Below are 15507 nucleotides of genomic sequence, written 5' to 3'. Positions count from 1 at the left end.
GTGTTCAATGACAACACCTTGGCCGCTGTTATCTTTGACCTCTTCTCTTTTGGCACAGAAGTTAACACAACTTGTAGCTGAGGCGAGCCTGGTGGAATGTAAGAGGTGGAGTTGGCGGACGGTGGATGGGATGTCCCTATATAAATACAATATAGCTTATATGTTTATTTGCGATTTCACGTTTTTCTTTACAAATATAGTTGAGCCCCCTACAGGTGCTCTAACAAGTCCTGTAATGTGTTTATGGTCCGTCTGTATTTATTGTTGACCTGAAAGTCAGCTACATTTACATTACATTATAAAAGCCACCACCGGCGCTTTTCGAAATATTTCTTTGCGTTTTATTTTTTATTAGAAATATGTGTAAATGTTTCCAAACTATTTTTGAAATGTTGGGTAGTAATTTGTCGCAGCCAAGAGGTGATTGTTTGCAATTATTAATGCTACTCTTTTAACCTAATTTTCTTTTTCATTGGAGTCAGGTAGTTCATTTCTGTTGAGTTTGTCAACTTTTTGAAATTCTGTCTTACTATATATAAACTATATATATTGGCTTAGCCGGTTAGACTCATTTTCCAGCTTTCAAATATGCCAGGCGGTATCACTTTTCTTCTGCAGGTTTCAGCAGAAGCATTGACTGACAGACGGCTGACTATAACAGGACACATATTTAATAAAATTATGTACTGCTTGTAGCAGTCAGTGTGTGTTATCTGCTTTGCCTGTGAACTTGGATGATTGTACCGCAGAGTTTTGAACTGAGCGGATTTTTTAATGCTTCAGTTCTCTGTTTTGTCCCATTGGCGACACCGTAGCCTCCTCTTCCCTTGTTGTCAGTATGGCTTACCCGGACCCGCAGCCCAGGTTCGGACAGTCTGTGAAGGGATTGCTGTCCGAGAAAGTGAGCGCCTGCAGCGGCGATGTGATTGCGCTCACTCGACAAGTGCTGAAAGGCTCCCGCAGCCAAGAGGTGATTGTTTCTCTGTCTACTGTTTCATGTTGGGGTGGCAGCTTGTCCCAGATATTGAGTTCTGCGGTGTTGCTAAAAGCACCGACTAGAAGAATACTGTACAAAGTGGGAAAATCATTCTGTAATTGGTTACATACGTGATAACAATATCGTACACTTTACTGGGTGCACTGTATGGTGTGCCTTTTAAATAAAAGTACAGAATAGTAGGGCTCTTAGTTTTTGTTTTTGTTTTGGTCACGTGGTGTCCCTTTATAAAGATTGAGCTAACTCTTCGATAAACTCTTGGAAAAGCGTTGATTGTGAAACGATCACTTCCGATCACTACGGCATTGTTTTACATTAACACATGAAACAGAATATTATAGTCTCAATCAAGTTACGGGAGAAACAACTACAGTGAACTTGTTTCACAATTAACACTTTTTGAAGAGTTTAATTGAACGTTGTCGTCAAAAAAAAGTCATCACGTCTTCAAAAAGCGAAGAGCCCGAAGGGTAGGTTTCTGCTAGTTACTGATCTAATGTTAATAGGTGGAATCTCACAATTCTTTGTAACTGGATTAGTGTTAGTGTTTCACCACACAGAGCGCGTGTTGTTCAGTTAATCTTTCTAGTATTAACCCCCCGCCCCTCTCGGTTTGTGTGTTCTAGTTTCTTGGACAGGCAGCCCGGAATATGGTTATGCAAGAGGATGCTATACTACACTCTGAAGATGTAAGCGATTGATAATCAAAGCGGTTTGCAGCCTTTCCAGTCCGCAACCCTTGAATCTCACTTCTGTGACATGAACGTGCACCTTTAGCAATTCCCCAGAAACACAGCCTTCAAATCAGTTTAGAATCCCATTTATCTTTGTTCTTTTTGCAGAGTCTAAGAAAAATGGCAATTATAACAACCCATTTACAGTACCAGTAAGTGTATGGTTTTTTGTAACCTATGTTAAAACCTTATTTGTAAATAAAATTAACCTTCAGAACTTTTTGTGGTTCCTGTGATTGTGAAGCCTAGTCCTGAAACTTCTAACAAAAAATTCACTTCATCATCATTTTACTTTGATAATTACCACAGAAACCTCATGGATTTGTTCACAGTTCTTACAGAAATGCTGTGTTTATAATAATAATAATAATAATAATAATAATAATAATAATAATAATAATATTTTTCTGTTCACCTGGATTTATGTTTTAATTGTTTTTGTTTTATTTGTTTGTTTTTTCTTCCATACAGACAAGAAGCCATTCAGAAAAAGTAGGTCTAAACATCCGTCTTGTATACGAACCCTCATGCATATTTTTGGTTTGGAAAAATGTCAAAGTAAATATAATTTTATCATAATTTAACATAATATCAAGACCAATCAAGGCCTTATTTGCCGATATATGTTTAAAATGTGCAGTATGCAACAGCATGACAGATTGTGATAGTAAAACTGCTATATATATATATATATATATATATATATATATATATACACACACACACACACACACACACACACACACGCAAGAGCATGCTCTCCTGTTTGTAAGATTACACAGTACTGTCTTGATAAAGGCCCATCATGAGTACCTCTCTATTTCTTTTCCTCGTTCCCAGTATTGGTAGGTAATAAACACTAGCCAGCAGACCCAGCATCCTCTAGTGCATATTGAAAATCAAGTTATTATTTTGTTATGTTGAATATTTCAACTGTATTTTGCAGCGTTGGACACTCAAAAAACCTTCAGGATCAGTTGAAGCACTTGCTGAAGTAAGCTTCGTTGTGCTGTGGAGAGGCACAGCCCAAGAAGAACATGCTGATTGTGGGGAATCGCAGATGAGCAGTTTTCTCTTCCTTTTCACATTCTTCCACAGTGCCTTCATCAGTGACATTGTTAGAATGTGCTCGCTCCTGTACAGGTGTGTCATTTTGATTGGAGCTGGACTGATTATTGGCTGTCTGGTGCATGGACAGGTAACTTGTTATGCAGTCATTGCCAGTTAACAAACATATTGTTTTAAGCTGTTTGAATGAAATGTTTCACTCACTTAATAAAATCATTATAAAATGAGTTTTTCTTTTTCTTTCCATGCCTCTTTATTGCCAGTGCAGCTACACATGTATCCAGTTATCTAATTACTGCAGCCAGCCCTTACAGGAAGACCTGTGAAGGAGAAATTGTTGCAAGCAGGAATAATTTTGTGTTTGGTTTCTGTACATCCTGCTTGTGAAACAACCATGTGAGGGGGGATGATTAAAAAAAAAAAAAAAAAAAAAAAAAAAAACAATGCCGCCTTCGCTTTTCCAACAGCTCATAAAAAATGTTTTAGATGCCTACTTCCTACTGCATTACTCTATATTTATACTGGTATAATATATACATATTTATCTTTGAGCACTTTTAAGTCTTTATGTAGCTACCATATGTAGTTCATACATTCGTGGGGCTTCTGCATGATACCTTTGTCAAAGTCACATACCCCAAAGACAATTAGAGATGCAGACCATGCTTGCAGTGGTATATTGGTCTGGATACTGACCTCAATATGGCTGCCATGTTAAAGTTGTGTGACTTTCTGCACCTCGATGGAATTCTTCTGAGATGCTGTTTGGTGTTTGTTAGTTAGCTGTATTTATGGGATTATTTCATTAAAGATGTTGTCCAGTTTAAGAAAAACAACAACTGTTCACTACGGCATTGTTTCGATCTCTGGGCATATCAATGAAATGTATGTTTTCAACTTTACAACAATTATACATATCCATTTTACAAACTTGTAGTTTTTTAAAAGTAGCGAGTAGTTGCGTTTATTGATGAAAGAAATGCACAGTCCTTTTCTTCAGATATAAGTTTGGTTTATTCAATATATACAGGTTTAATTCTGGAAAAAAGAACAGTTTTTGGTTCAAAACTTAAGTTCAAAACAGGTGAGTGGCTAACGTATGTGAACTGGCCTTGAGCACTGAATGCATGCCTGCCCCAGGGCTCCCCTGGGTCTTAAACCCTGCTAGGTACAACAAGGATTGTTGTAACCACAAACTGGTGTGCAAGAGTTTGGAGCAAAATACGGGGGAAAACCTCTCATTTTCCAGGACAGTGGAGAGATATTTTTCAGTGGTGTCTACAGCACCCAAGTTCTCAAAGTATTGTGGGGTACGTGAGATTTCTGGAATGTTAAACTGAAACGTTAGATGCCTTAACAGTGCCAGTTTTCACACAGTAGACGACCACCTCCTGGAAAAAAGAATAACCCATTATTTGTCCTATAAAGTTTATAAAAGCTAAAATAAAGGCTTCATTTCTATGTATGGTCTTCACAAATATCAATCCAGACATTCTTTCTATTTTTGAGGAATGCATTGTACATTAAAAATAAGTCTAATTTTCACACCCTCGAATTCCCCAGGACAGAACTAAACTAAGCAGGGTTCATTGAATGGGAACCTGTGCCAAATACAGTATCAAGCTTTTCCCAAGTTCTCCACATACTGTAACAGAGTGTGGAAATGTACATCCCCGCGTGATACTTCGAAGATGTAGACATTGTGAAGGTATTCTACAAGCTCCAAGCAGGCTTGATACCTTGACTTGAGCATGTAGACATTGTGAAGGTATTCTCCTACAGGCTCCAATTTCTACAAGAGCCATGTGTCACCAGTAGCAAGTTTAACAGATTCATTTATTTATTTTTTAAAAATCTTTACAATTCTGTCTCATCACAACAGGTGACTACAAATTTGTTTCTGCAACATACCGCCTCTTTAAAGCACCAAAGAGCTGTCCCAAGGAGAGGTGCCAGGTCATTTACAATGGCTCCATCACCAACCGAGTGTCTAAATAATTCAAAGATACCTTTACAAAATAAGTCCTGTCTTAGACTGTGCATATCATTATACGAGGTGGTCTATTTTCATGTTCTTGATTAATGGTACAAATGTCCTATTTTAATGAATTCAATATTCCTTGTGTACAGAAAGGCAGACAGATATCTCATTTGCTTTCCATATTCAGTTCGGTTCTGGGTGTGACATCTAAGTTATCTTACGTATAATTTTGTTCCATGTGGTATTCTTCCCTCATTTATTACTGTATTTTTTTACAGTTGTCATAGATTTCACCTTTTTTCTGTGTAATTAACCTATTGCCGTGTAATACGTAGTTCCTCTTGAGAATTCTCATTTCTGAAACAACAGAGTAAATATACCTAAAAAATAATTACAGTAGATATTTGCCTTTTAGGAAGCTAGCTGGTAGTCGTTTTAGTTTGCTTCCAGGAAATGATTGTTCCCCGGCTGTTGTTCATTCAAAAGTATAATATTCTGTTTTTTCAGTCATATTTTCATGGTAGGAATGCTGAATGTAAGCTGATGTAAAATTTATGGCCAGCACTGTACCAGCTAAAGCACCAAGGCCAAGCAGCTGGGTGTCCTAGCGCATTACTTAAGCGCATTATCAAACTGCACATACCACTCTAAACAGAAAATTTGTTTCGATTCGAAAACATGGTCAAACCACATGCATTCCAAGCAGACATGCATTCCACACACACCCCAAAAAATGTAATTATCATTTACCAAGGCTGTGTCTTATACTGTTTTATTTTGGCAACAGTCTACAGAAAAGTAAATTGCATATTTAATTACTACATTTATCAACAGTAAGCATTTTCCCCCCAATAGTGATGAGACCCATTTTTATACAGTACATATCCCAAAAGCAAGGTTAAATAATAATGTAATCATAAAGTTCAATGTTTAAGAAGTGGCATGGAAAAGCACATCCCTGCAAAAGCACTAATGTCATCATCAAAGATAACACTATGTAACACAATTTTTGTTCCTGGGTAGTAAGTGTTATTTCCTGTAAATACAGTATAATTGTAAATCTCAAAAAACTACTCACTTCTAAATCTTTTGTAGTCATCTTTGTATTACTTTAGTATAAATACATGTTAATTTGGATTCATATGTTGGTTTTTTCTGACTTTATGTGAACGAAAAGACATACATTTGCCCATTTTCCCATTGGAAATAGTGATATTTTGAAATATCACTGTCCTGGTCACAAAAGCAAAGTTTGTGGGGAATAATAGCCATGTTCTATTCTTTTATGGCATAAGCAATTAGGAAATAACACTTACTACCCAGGAACAAAAAAAAAAAAAAAATTGTTACACAGTGTAATGATTAAGCAAGGCTTACCACCACAATCTCGAGACGTGGTTTGTTAATTATTTGCAAGGCGATTCCTGCACGTGATTCCATCCCTCAGCTGCAGAGTGAGACCATGGCTATGAAGTGGGGGAGGGAGGGCTGGGAACCTTGTGCAGGAACTGCCAAAGGAGAAAATGTTCTTGGTGGGGTTGAGGCATGCAGACTTATCATGGACTGTGGCCTTGTGAAGAACAGAAGCAAACAGGAGAGAAATGCAATAGTACTGCTTTTATTCCTTCTGTATTTGAAATAAACAGCTCTAGAGAACAGATTAGGAAAAGTTGATTTGGCTTGTAAAATAATGAAGAATATTGGAAGGGTATAATTTGGGTACAGATACTCTGTTACCAGTTAACTGTCCATCAGCACTCATCCAGCAAGAAAAAAAAAAATCTTTACCCTTTTAGTTCCTGTCTGAACAGCATGGACTTGGCACTGTCACATCCACTAATCATCCCTGTCAGTCAACGGGCATTTTTCAATAATGTAACAATTACAAGATACACAGTGCAATAACAGGGATATCAAGACTCTTTCATTGCAGTCATTTTTAAAATGTGGAAGGCCAGCATACTGTATATTACAGAAGTTTGTTGTTCTGCAGTTTGGGCAAAAGGACCGCAAAGCAAAGCTATTTAGTCTTTTATTTCTAGTATTTAAAAACAGAATGAAAGCTGATGTAAAATGCAGGGCCAGCACTGTATAAAGTGGTCATTTCTGGGGTTCTGCACAAAGCAAGGTCACCAATTAAAACACCAAGGCCACGCAGCTGGGTGTCCTAGAAATGTAACCTTGTCTATTTTTAAGTTCACCATCAGTCATCACTTTAAATATGTTTTGATTAGAAAGTGGAAGGCTAGTATATGGTATATTATAGAAGCTTATATGTTGGCAACTGGGGTGTCTGTTGTGCAGTTTGGTCAAAAGGACCGCAAGCTCTGGGGTCTTCAAGTGGGCACTTTCCATCCTCTGTGTTTCGTTGATAGCCCACGACACCTCAAGAGGGCTCAAAAGTGATTCTGGCTTCCCAGTATCACCCCCCTCCATCTCCCACTCAGTTCAACCCAGCTTACTTACCTGTACATCAGCGTTGCTTTCTTTATATTGTGCTTGACAGCCCCATCCTTTCCATTTCAACCACAGCCAGTTGCTGCTCCTTTCTGCTGCTTTAGATAAGTTCTTCACTGTGCGACGCAACTCTTGGCCACTGTACCCGACGTCTCTGAGCAACCAGGTTGTAGAGTGTGCCACAAACCCAACATCCCACCTCCACTGGGTAAACTCGGACTCTCCATCCTTGCTGTTCCGCTTCAGCAGCTAGTTGGGCATAACAAAGTTTCTTCCTCTCATACGCCTCATCCACAGCATCTTCCCATGGCACTGTTAACTCTACCAGATGAACAAGGAGTGCTGATCCAGACCCAAATACAATGTCTGGTAGAAGGTTAGTAGTGGCAATCTCAGGTGGAAAAATAAGCCGTTGACCAACATCTGCCAGCATTTTCCAGTCTCTAGCAGCTTCCAGTTGTCCTGGGCGAGACTTGGTTTTAACATCTTTTCTTGGTGGTTACTCTCCTAGACGGAGGAATATTGTCTTTTGTGTGTAATGTTTTGATGGAACTGGTGGCAACTTATTGGTCAGGTTATGCTTGTCTACCAATGCAAAGGCCAAACATTGCAGCACTTGGTCATGGCGTCAAGTAAACCGTCTTTGGCTAAGACCCACCTTACATCCTGTCAAAATGTGCCTTAATGTTGCAGGTGATGAACACAAAGGACATGAGGGATCCTTGTGCCATGTAGGAGGAGCTGAACTGAGAGCAAAACCTCCTTTTCCATGCTGAACTTGCCCAATAATATCTCTGATTCGAAGGACAGCCTTAGCATCTTCCACATTTTTCTTTGCCGTCCATTTTCTTCCAGTTTTCAACACAAGTGCTGCCTCCCTTATGCATTTGTCACGTGAATCTACTAATGTCATTTCCAGTCAGACTTTGGCACACTTAAACTCCTCGGTTAGAGCAGAGATTGGTAGCTGCAGTATTCCTTTACCATAAAGTCCCACTCTGTTGAGGCAGCGTGGAACTCCCAACCATTTCCTGACATATGAACTGATTAAAGCTTCCAGCTTTCCAACTGTTGTCAAGGAAACCTCGTACACAGTCAGTGGCCACAGCAGTCTTGGCAGTAGACCAAACTAAAAGCACTAGAGTTTCAGTTTGCTTGGTAAAGCGCTGCTGTCTATTCTCTTCAACCCTTCCACTGCTTGTTGTCTAACTTCTCCCACACTAACTGTGCCCTTTAGATCCCCGTCGTACCATCTCTCTAGACTTTTCACTGGCTTCTCGGACACTGTTGGTATTGCCTCACCATTAATGTAGAACATTTTATCTACTACTTTTGCTTTAATTATACATATGCTCCTTGATTTAGTGGGATTGAATTGCATTCGTACCCATTCAATGTTATTGGTTAATTTGTCCAATAACCGATTAGTGCAGGATACAGTTGTTTTTAAAACATTAAATTTCCCATCTTATGAGTTGTTATATAAAGAACATCTTGCAAATATATATATATACACACACATACACACACACTGTATATTGCATTTTTATTGGGGAGATACAAATAACAGTTCCACTGTTAACTACTTGTTCAAATAAACAACACCATACAAGAATTATTACAGAAATAAAAACAATAGATAATTGTTATGAAAAAATAAATAACGTCATTTATAAATACAAGAAGTATAAAAACAATATATTCAACCAAAACTAATAAAAATAACTTCCTGCTCTTGACAATATAATTCTGTAAATTCCTGGTTTCGGTCAAATTGGATCTCTTAAGCATGCATTCTGGTCTTGTAAGACTTTAGATAATTACTAGACACATATCTTGAATCATATCTCCAATATACTAATTAAAATAGATAAGTTCCTTGCATTATTATTATTATTATTATTCTTATTCTTCTTCTTCTTCTTTTCTTCTTCTTCTTATTATTATTATTATTAATGGGGTTAACTTCTAGTCTGAATCTATCAGAAGCTAAAGAAACTTGCTATTAAAATACAGTGATTATAAGACATCCCTTCTCTAGCACAGGGTAATGATTGTATGTATGATGCTATTAATGTTGAACAAAATGCTCAGCGTTTTAAAATGCAATGGCTACGTTCTATAAATGAGATTTTGCAATGCACTACAGCTATTACCTACAGCGGGACTGTGTGTGATGTGGTTGTTTCACGCCCCCCGAAACATCTGTAAACCTGCATGGTGTTCCGATCCCCATTACGAGAACCACTACACTGTACACTACGCCTAGTTCTGGGTATAGGCTGAGTTTGACTCCAGTAAATATGGGACTGGAAGGCAATGAACCACAATCACACAGAGCATAGTCATAAAACAATTTGATGACCTTGGAATTTCATAGTAGTCAATTTTCCAACACAAAGATTTAGGTACATGTCCATTGGTTTGGAACAGAATGTGGAGAGAAATTGATTTTCGATTCAATAAGGTATAAGAAATATCCTTACATTTTTAAAAATATACATATGTTACTAGAAATAAGTATTCAGCATGCACACATATACAAGACATATGACCTGCTGTTCTACTTGTTCTGCTTGAGGTTCAGAATACACGTGACTGTCTGGACTCTAAACAAAGCCATAAAAATGTCAGTGTGCCGTTCATACAAAATGTTCACATTCAGACTGTGTCCACGAAGATAAGTGACATTTTCCATCACTAAAGATCACAAAAGACATGTCTTGTGGCAATTGTATTGGATAAGAGATTTCAATTAAAATGTTACCTTTTTAAACTTTGTCATTTTCACTGAATAAGCTATAACATCACTGAATATTGTCGAAATTCTGATGAGGACTTTCTCATTATGTTATTTTTTATCCTATAGGAAATTATTGTGAACCCATTTGAGCTATCAAAACACATGGGGCCTGCTGATACCAAACCAGCCACAGGAGGGTGCTGTGGAACAAAAGCCCCTGGATGCTCCTAAATCAAAGACCATTATGGACCAGGAATTCAAGCCAGAGAATCCCGTTCAGTTTACAATGATTGTCAATATGGCTTTAATGTAATAGCAATTTTTATTTCAAATGGTAGTTCCTGCACCTGAATCAGTTTTTGCACTGTTATAAAACCTAATCATGTGACTACTCTTCAAACCTAAACTCAAGATTAGCTTAAAACCCTGATTGGCAAAACAAATGCCATGTCACTCTGTGCAATGTATATGAATAATCAGTGCATTTTTGATTATGTGATAAATCTTAAAGCTGATCTGGGCGCATTACATTTATTTGTAATGTTTGGTTTTCTGTGTTAAGAGCACGACTGTTTAACTTTTTTGGATTTTACTGGTTTATGACACTGATAAAATGAGCGCTGAAAGGTTTGATGATGGGTCATATAAACGAGTTGCCATTGATATGCAATGTGGTTTCAGAGTCCATGTCATACAAATTCCTTTATACTGACAGGTCTTTAGCAAGCAAAGCAACGTGTGGGGTATAGAAAAGAAGGATGAAGCTGCTATTAAGTGTTACTGATCACAGTATGATATGATCAATATCAAATAATTAACTACATAATATTCAGTTTGCATTTTTTTAAACCATGAACCTGTTTATTGGTCTATGATTCTGAGCACATTTCTTTTTCTGAATTACCTTTTACCACCACCAGAGGTCACAAGTACAATAGTAACTGCAAAACAAGTCTGTTAAAATGCTCCAATCAACAATTTAGTTGCTAACATCTTACACATCCTTGTAAATAAATAAACTAGCACACAAACACAGGGTGGGGCCTCCTCAAAAACATACTTTAAATTATAAATATTATGAGAGCATCGTAAGATCAACCTTAATATCTCAAGTGCGGTAACAAGCTTCCAGGTAACACATTAAAGACAGGTTTAAACTAATGCAGTGGTTCTCAACCCTAGCCCTGGTTTTTGTTCCAACCAAGCACTCAGTTACATAATTGAACCCTTAATTGAACTAAATTTGCCTAATCTGAGATTTTTAATTATTTTAAACAGGTAGAGATTTCAATTTAGGTATAAAATTGTATAATAAACTTAAATTATCCAACTTTTTATAAGCTACACTATTTAAAAAGTCAAATTAATCTAATTATTAGTTCAATTAAGGGTTCAATTAAGTAATTGAGCACTTTGTTGGAACAAAAACCACCAGGATAGAGGGTCCCCAGAACCAGGGTTGAGAACCACTGAACTAATGAACCCATTCCATAACCCTGTGGCACCCTCCCGTTCTCTGTGATGCCAAACTAGGTTCAAGGAGGCTGTTAGTCTGCATGCCTTGGCCTGTTGCACCTCCTAGATCAGGGACCCCCTGTGTCTGCTGGTTTTCATTCCAACTGAGATCTCAATTACTTCACTAGACCCTTCATTGAACTGATCATTTGCGGTAATGCAATTAGACCTTTGAAATTGTTTTCAGCTCTTAAACAGTTGCAGAGCTCAAGTTTGCTTTAACGTTTTAAGTAACAAATTATTTTTCAGAGCAGAAACAATTTAAAGGTCTAATTGAGCAAATTATTAGTTCAATTTATGGATGTAGTTCTCAGTTGGAATGAAAGCCTAGGACCGGCTTTGAGAACCCCTGTCCTAGAGCGTTTCACCTTCACAGTAAATGTCTCTGAGTCGAAACGTTTGTGAAATAAGTTTATTTTTCATTATACTATATGGTACCAGGTAATCGTTGTTCTGTATACTAAATATATTTGATTTAACATGTGGTTGTTTCAATCCTGCACCTATGAGATCTACTTCGTCAATTAATTATGATTTATGGAATAAATGTATTAGCTACAACCCCTAGGCTATAGTATGCCCACGCCCCTGATATAGTATGTTTGGAGTTAGGGTTAGAGTTAGGTAGTTAAAATATATTGAAGCGTTCTACTACATATCTTTGAATTAATCATTGTGTTTTACAGCAGAATACCGTATTGAAACGTATTTTAAATGTATTGCGAATGATACGTTAGCATTTCATATGTCTCGCAGTGTATGTAGGTCCACGGTATACGCACCTGCATACTGCATGGCAGGTTGCACAAGCAGTGCTATCCTGGGGACTGCAACGAGGTAAGTGTCTCTTCTCTTCCACGAATGCTTCAGCTGCCTTCTGTGCAAATAAGCATTGTCGCTGTTCAGAGGAAAAGCACCTCTGAAATGCAAATACTACAAAACCAATTCACACAGAGCAGCGTGGCTGAAGTATTATATTCATCCCTTGTGCACCTGATAGCCACTTGCAACAGCAACCGTCCCACCGCCAGCTATTTCAGGAACAGCGCGAAAGCAATTGGACGATTGGTCTGCGTTTCATCCTCCCCTTTCTCGGAGGCACCTCCTGCCACTTCTCGTTGGCTGTTCGCTTGTCCCATGAAAACAAGTCACGAGAGATGCTGCAGGCTGACTCCGCCTTTATGTACTCTGTTTAATTTTCTCGTTGGCTGCGGTGGAGGAACATATCCCCGCCTCCTCTCAGCTCGTCTCTGGGATTGGGAGGCTGGCCTGCCGCTCTGGAGATATCACGGCGAGCGCAAGTTCATACTGGGCTCGCGCTGCTCGCTTTTCTGCCAGAGGAGTTCCAGAGGAGTAGCGCGAGCGGACGGGTCTGATGCACGAGCCAGGCAACCGGCAGCAGAGATGAAGGCTGACGCCGATTGGCTGTGATTTTTAAACGCCACTTCTTTTAAAAATCTCTTGCCCAATATCAACATGGCAGAGCGCTCGGCTACATTGCCCACGTCAAAGATGGCGGCCCTCAGCCGGGTCCGAGTTCTGGCTCTGTTTTTTTTCACAGTCAGCGGCTGTTTGGTGAGCTTGTCCAGCGGCGAGGAAGGGGCAGAGGAGACGGTTATCATAGGGCTGAGGCTGGAAGACACGGACGACGTTTCATATATGGACGGCGGGTCTTTGCGGGTGAGCGAGAGGACCCGGGTCAAGCTGAGGGTTTATGGGCAAAATATCAACAACGAGACGTGGTCCAAAATCGCTTTCACCGAGCATGAAAGGACCAAAGATATTGGCAATATCTATAGCACTGCTGGAGATAACAAAAGCAAAGAAGACACCTCCAGCTTTCATCCCTGTAGAATAAGGACCTCAGATATAATCATTTTGCCCAAAATAATCTTGAGTAGAAGGACCTCTGGGATTGTGGAGATTGAAATCAAACCTCTGCGGAAAACGGAAAAGAGCAAAGCGTACTACCTGTGCACTGCCATGCCCACACCTACAGCGGCAGGGGCTCCTGATCCATGGGTCTACCATGATGGAGATGACACCAAAGTGGTGGTGGTGGAAGAAAGGAAATTCCTGCTGCCTTTTTGGTTGCAGGTCATATTCATTGGGCTGTTGCTTTGTCTGTCTGGTATGTTCAGTGGGTTGAACTTGGGTCTAATGGCTCTTGACCCGATGGAACTACGGATTGTCCAGAACTGTGGCACTGAAAAGGAGAAGACGTATGCCAAAAATATTGAGCCCGTCCGGAGTCAAGGGAATTATTTGCTTTGCTCGCTTCTTCTGGGGAATGTGTTGGTCAACACCACCTTGACCATTCTGCTGGACGACATTGCTGGGTCTGGATTGATTGCTGTCGTGGTGTCTACCATTGGGATTGTAATATTCGGGGAGATTGTGCCCCAGGCTATCTGTTCCAGACACGGTTTGGCAGTAGGTGCCAATACCATATTCTTGACCAAATTTTTCATGCTGCTTACCTTCCCTGCTTCATACCCGGTCAGCAGACTTTTAGATTGCGTCTTGGGGCAGGAGATTGTCACAGTGTACAACAGAGAGAAGTTTTTGGAGATGCTCCGGGTTACAGACCCCTACAATGACCTGGTCAAAGAAGAGCTGAACATCATCCAGGGAGCACTTGAGCTCAGGACTAAGACAGTGGAAGATGTGATGACACCTTTAAGAGATTGCTTCATGATCGCTGGTGATGCCATACTGGACTTTAATACCATGTCAGAGATTATGGAGAGTGGGTATACCCGGATCCCAGTCTTTGAAGGGGAAAGATCTAACATTGTGGACCTGCTCTTCGTGAAAGACCTGGCGTTTGTGGACCCAGACGACAGCACGCCACTGAAAACCATTACCAAATTCTACAACCATCCCTTGCATTTTGTATTCAATGACACCAAGCTGGATACCATGCTGGAGGAGTTCAAAAAAGGTGGGACCGAATTGTTCATTACTTTGTTTGATGTGTTTATTAACTGGGTTTATGTGAAGGGTTCGTTCTTGCTCTTAATCAAGGGCAGTGGTGCTTCAGCTCAGTGGTGCACAACTCGTTCCTGGTGTCCCTGCAGGTTTTTATTCCACCTGCACCCTAAAGTACTTTATTGGGCTTTATTAGAAGCTTAATTGGTCCAATTAACTAATTTAGTGGTTAGAACAAAAACCAGGAAGGACATCGACCCTCCATGACCTGAGTTGTGCACCACTGCTTAGCTGTATGTCAGTGCCTGCGGGTTCGGAAAGGCAAGTAGCCGGCGCACTTTCCCAGAGTGCAGAATGCACAAAATGTAAGATCAAATACAGATTAAGCCAATTTCTTCTTTATTATTATTAATAATAATAATAATAATAATAATATTAATTATTTCATTCATTTGAGTTAATTGATGGGCTGTATTTCTGTTCTCTGCAAAATTATTGCTTAAATGGCATAAAACCAATACCTTGCGTAAACTAAGATACACCAGTATCTAATACAACATCATCCAAATCAGCATTTTTCATTGCCTGCATAATATATAAATTGTACTTTGTCTGAAATTGGTTCCCCATATAAGAAAAGTCTAATATATAAGCCGTTGAGGTAATTCTTAATTTGGGGCATTACATCAATGCAGCCGCTACACAGGGTCTGGGTTCTTGGAATTTAAAACTAAATGGTAATTGGTATATATTTTTATATATTTTTTGTGTTCTTAAAGACCTTTGCACCAATTTAGAATATTAGATAATATTGTAGCTTTCATTGCTGTCATATTTTATTGTGTTTTCCAAACCCCCATTCTCAAATGTTTTTGTTTTTTTTTTGTTGGTATATCAATCAAAAGTATACATTGGCACCTTACCATAAGTACAAAGCTCAGTAGGTTATTCAATGTCACCTCTGTGGTTTACTGTAAACAGTACCTGTAACAATATGCATATACACTGGAGCATTTCTAATAACATACTGGCTGCCAGTAACTCCAGTTCTCATGCTCAATGGCCTGCGTATGTATATTGT

The 15507-nt window shown here is 39.1% G+C and overlaps 2 protein-coding genes across 5 annotated transcripts in view; both read left to right on the top strand.

Annotated features, from left to right (window-relative positions):
• Positions 1 to 807: 807 nt before the first annotated feature.
• Positions 808 to 3026, top strand: LOC121321909 (BLOC-1-related complex subunit 7-like). 2 transcript variants are annotated; one of them, XR_005950987.1, is made up of 5 exons: positions 808 to 970; positions 1624 to 1686; positions 1840 to 1883; positions 2203 to 2289; positions 2678 to 3026. XR_005950987.1 is itself a non-coding variant. In XM_041261293.1 (5 exons), exons 1-5 carry the CDS (start codon positions 839 to 841, stop codon positions 2727 to 2729), a joined length of 312 nt encoding a protein of 103 aa, XP_041117227.1. In that variant the 5' UTR covers positions 808 to 838; the 3' UTR covers positions 2730 to 3026. The 2 variants fall into 2 exon arrangements, 1 of the variants encoding a protein (XP_041117227.1); XM_041261293.1 differs by having other exon boundaries at positions 2203 to 2223.
• Positions 3027 to 12775: 9749 nt separating this feature from the next.
• LOC121321910 (metal transporter CNNM2-like) overlaps positions 12776 to 15507 on the top strand; it is a 46659-nt gene continuing 43927 nt past the window's right edge. For 2 of the 3 annotated variants that reach the window (XM_041261295.1, XM_041261294.1), the window contains exon 1: positions 12777 to 14439. In XM_041261295.1, coding sequence (XP_041117229.1) covers positions 12972 to 14439 — 1468 coding nt within the window. In that variant the 5' untranslated portion in view covers positions 12777 to 12971. Of the gene's footprint in view, positions 14440 to 15507 lie in introns of all 3 variants that reach the window. The other variant, XM_041261296.1, reaches the window with a different exon arrangement.

This window comes from Polyodon spathula, chromosome 10, assembly GCF_017654505.1.
Source record: "Polyodon spathula isolate WHYD16114869_AA chromosome 10, ASM1765450v1, whole genome shotgun sequence".
Classification (NCBI taxonomy): Eukaryota; Metazoa; Chordata; class Actinopteri; order Acipenseriformes; family Polyodontidae; genus Polyodon; species Polyodon spathula.
This window is presented reverse-complemented; position numbering and strand designations above follow the sequence as displayed.

What these genes read in the sequence shown, in the direction of transcription:
- LOC121321909 (XM_041261293.1), top strand. Translation starts at nt 839, where the DNA reads ATGGCTTACCCGGACCCGCAGCCCAGGTTCGGACAGTCTGTGAAGGGA. An exon ending in CTATACTACACTCTGAAGAT is followed by an intron (nt 1,687 to 1,839) that starts GTAAGCGATTGA and finishes TTCTTTTTGCAG; the next exon opens with AGTCTAAGAAAAATGGCAAT. An exon ending in ACAACCCATTTACAGTACCA is followed by an intron (nt 1,884 to 2,202) that starts GTAAGTGTATGG and finishes TCTTCCATACAG; the next exon opens with ACAAGAAGCCATTCAGAAAA.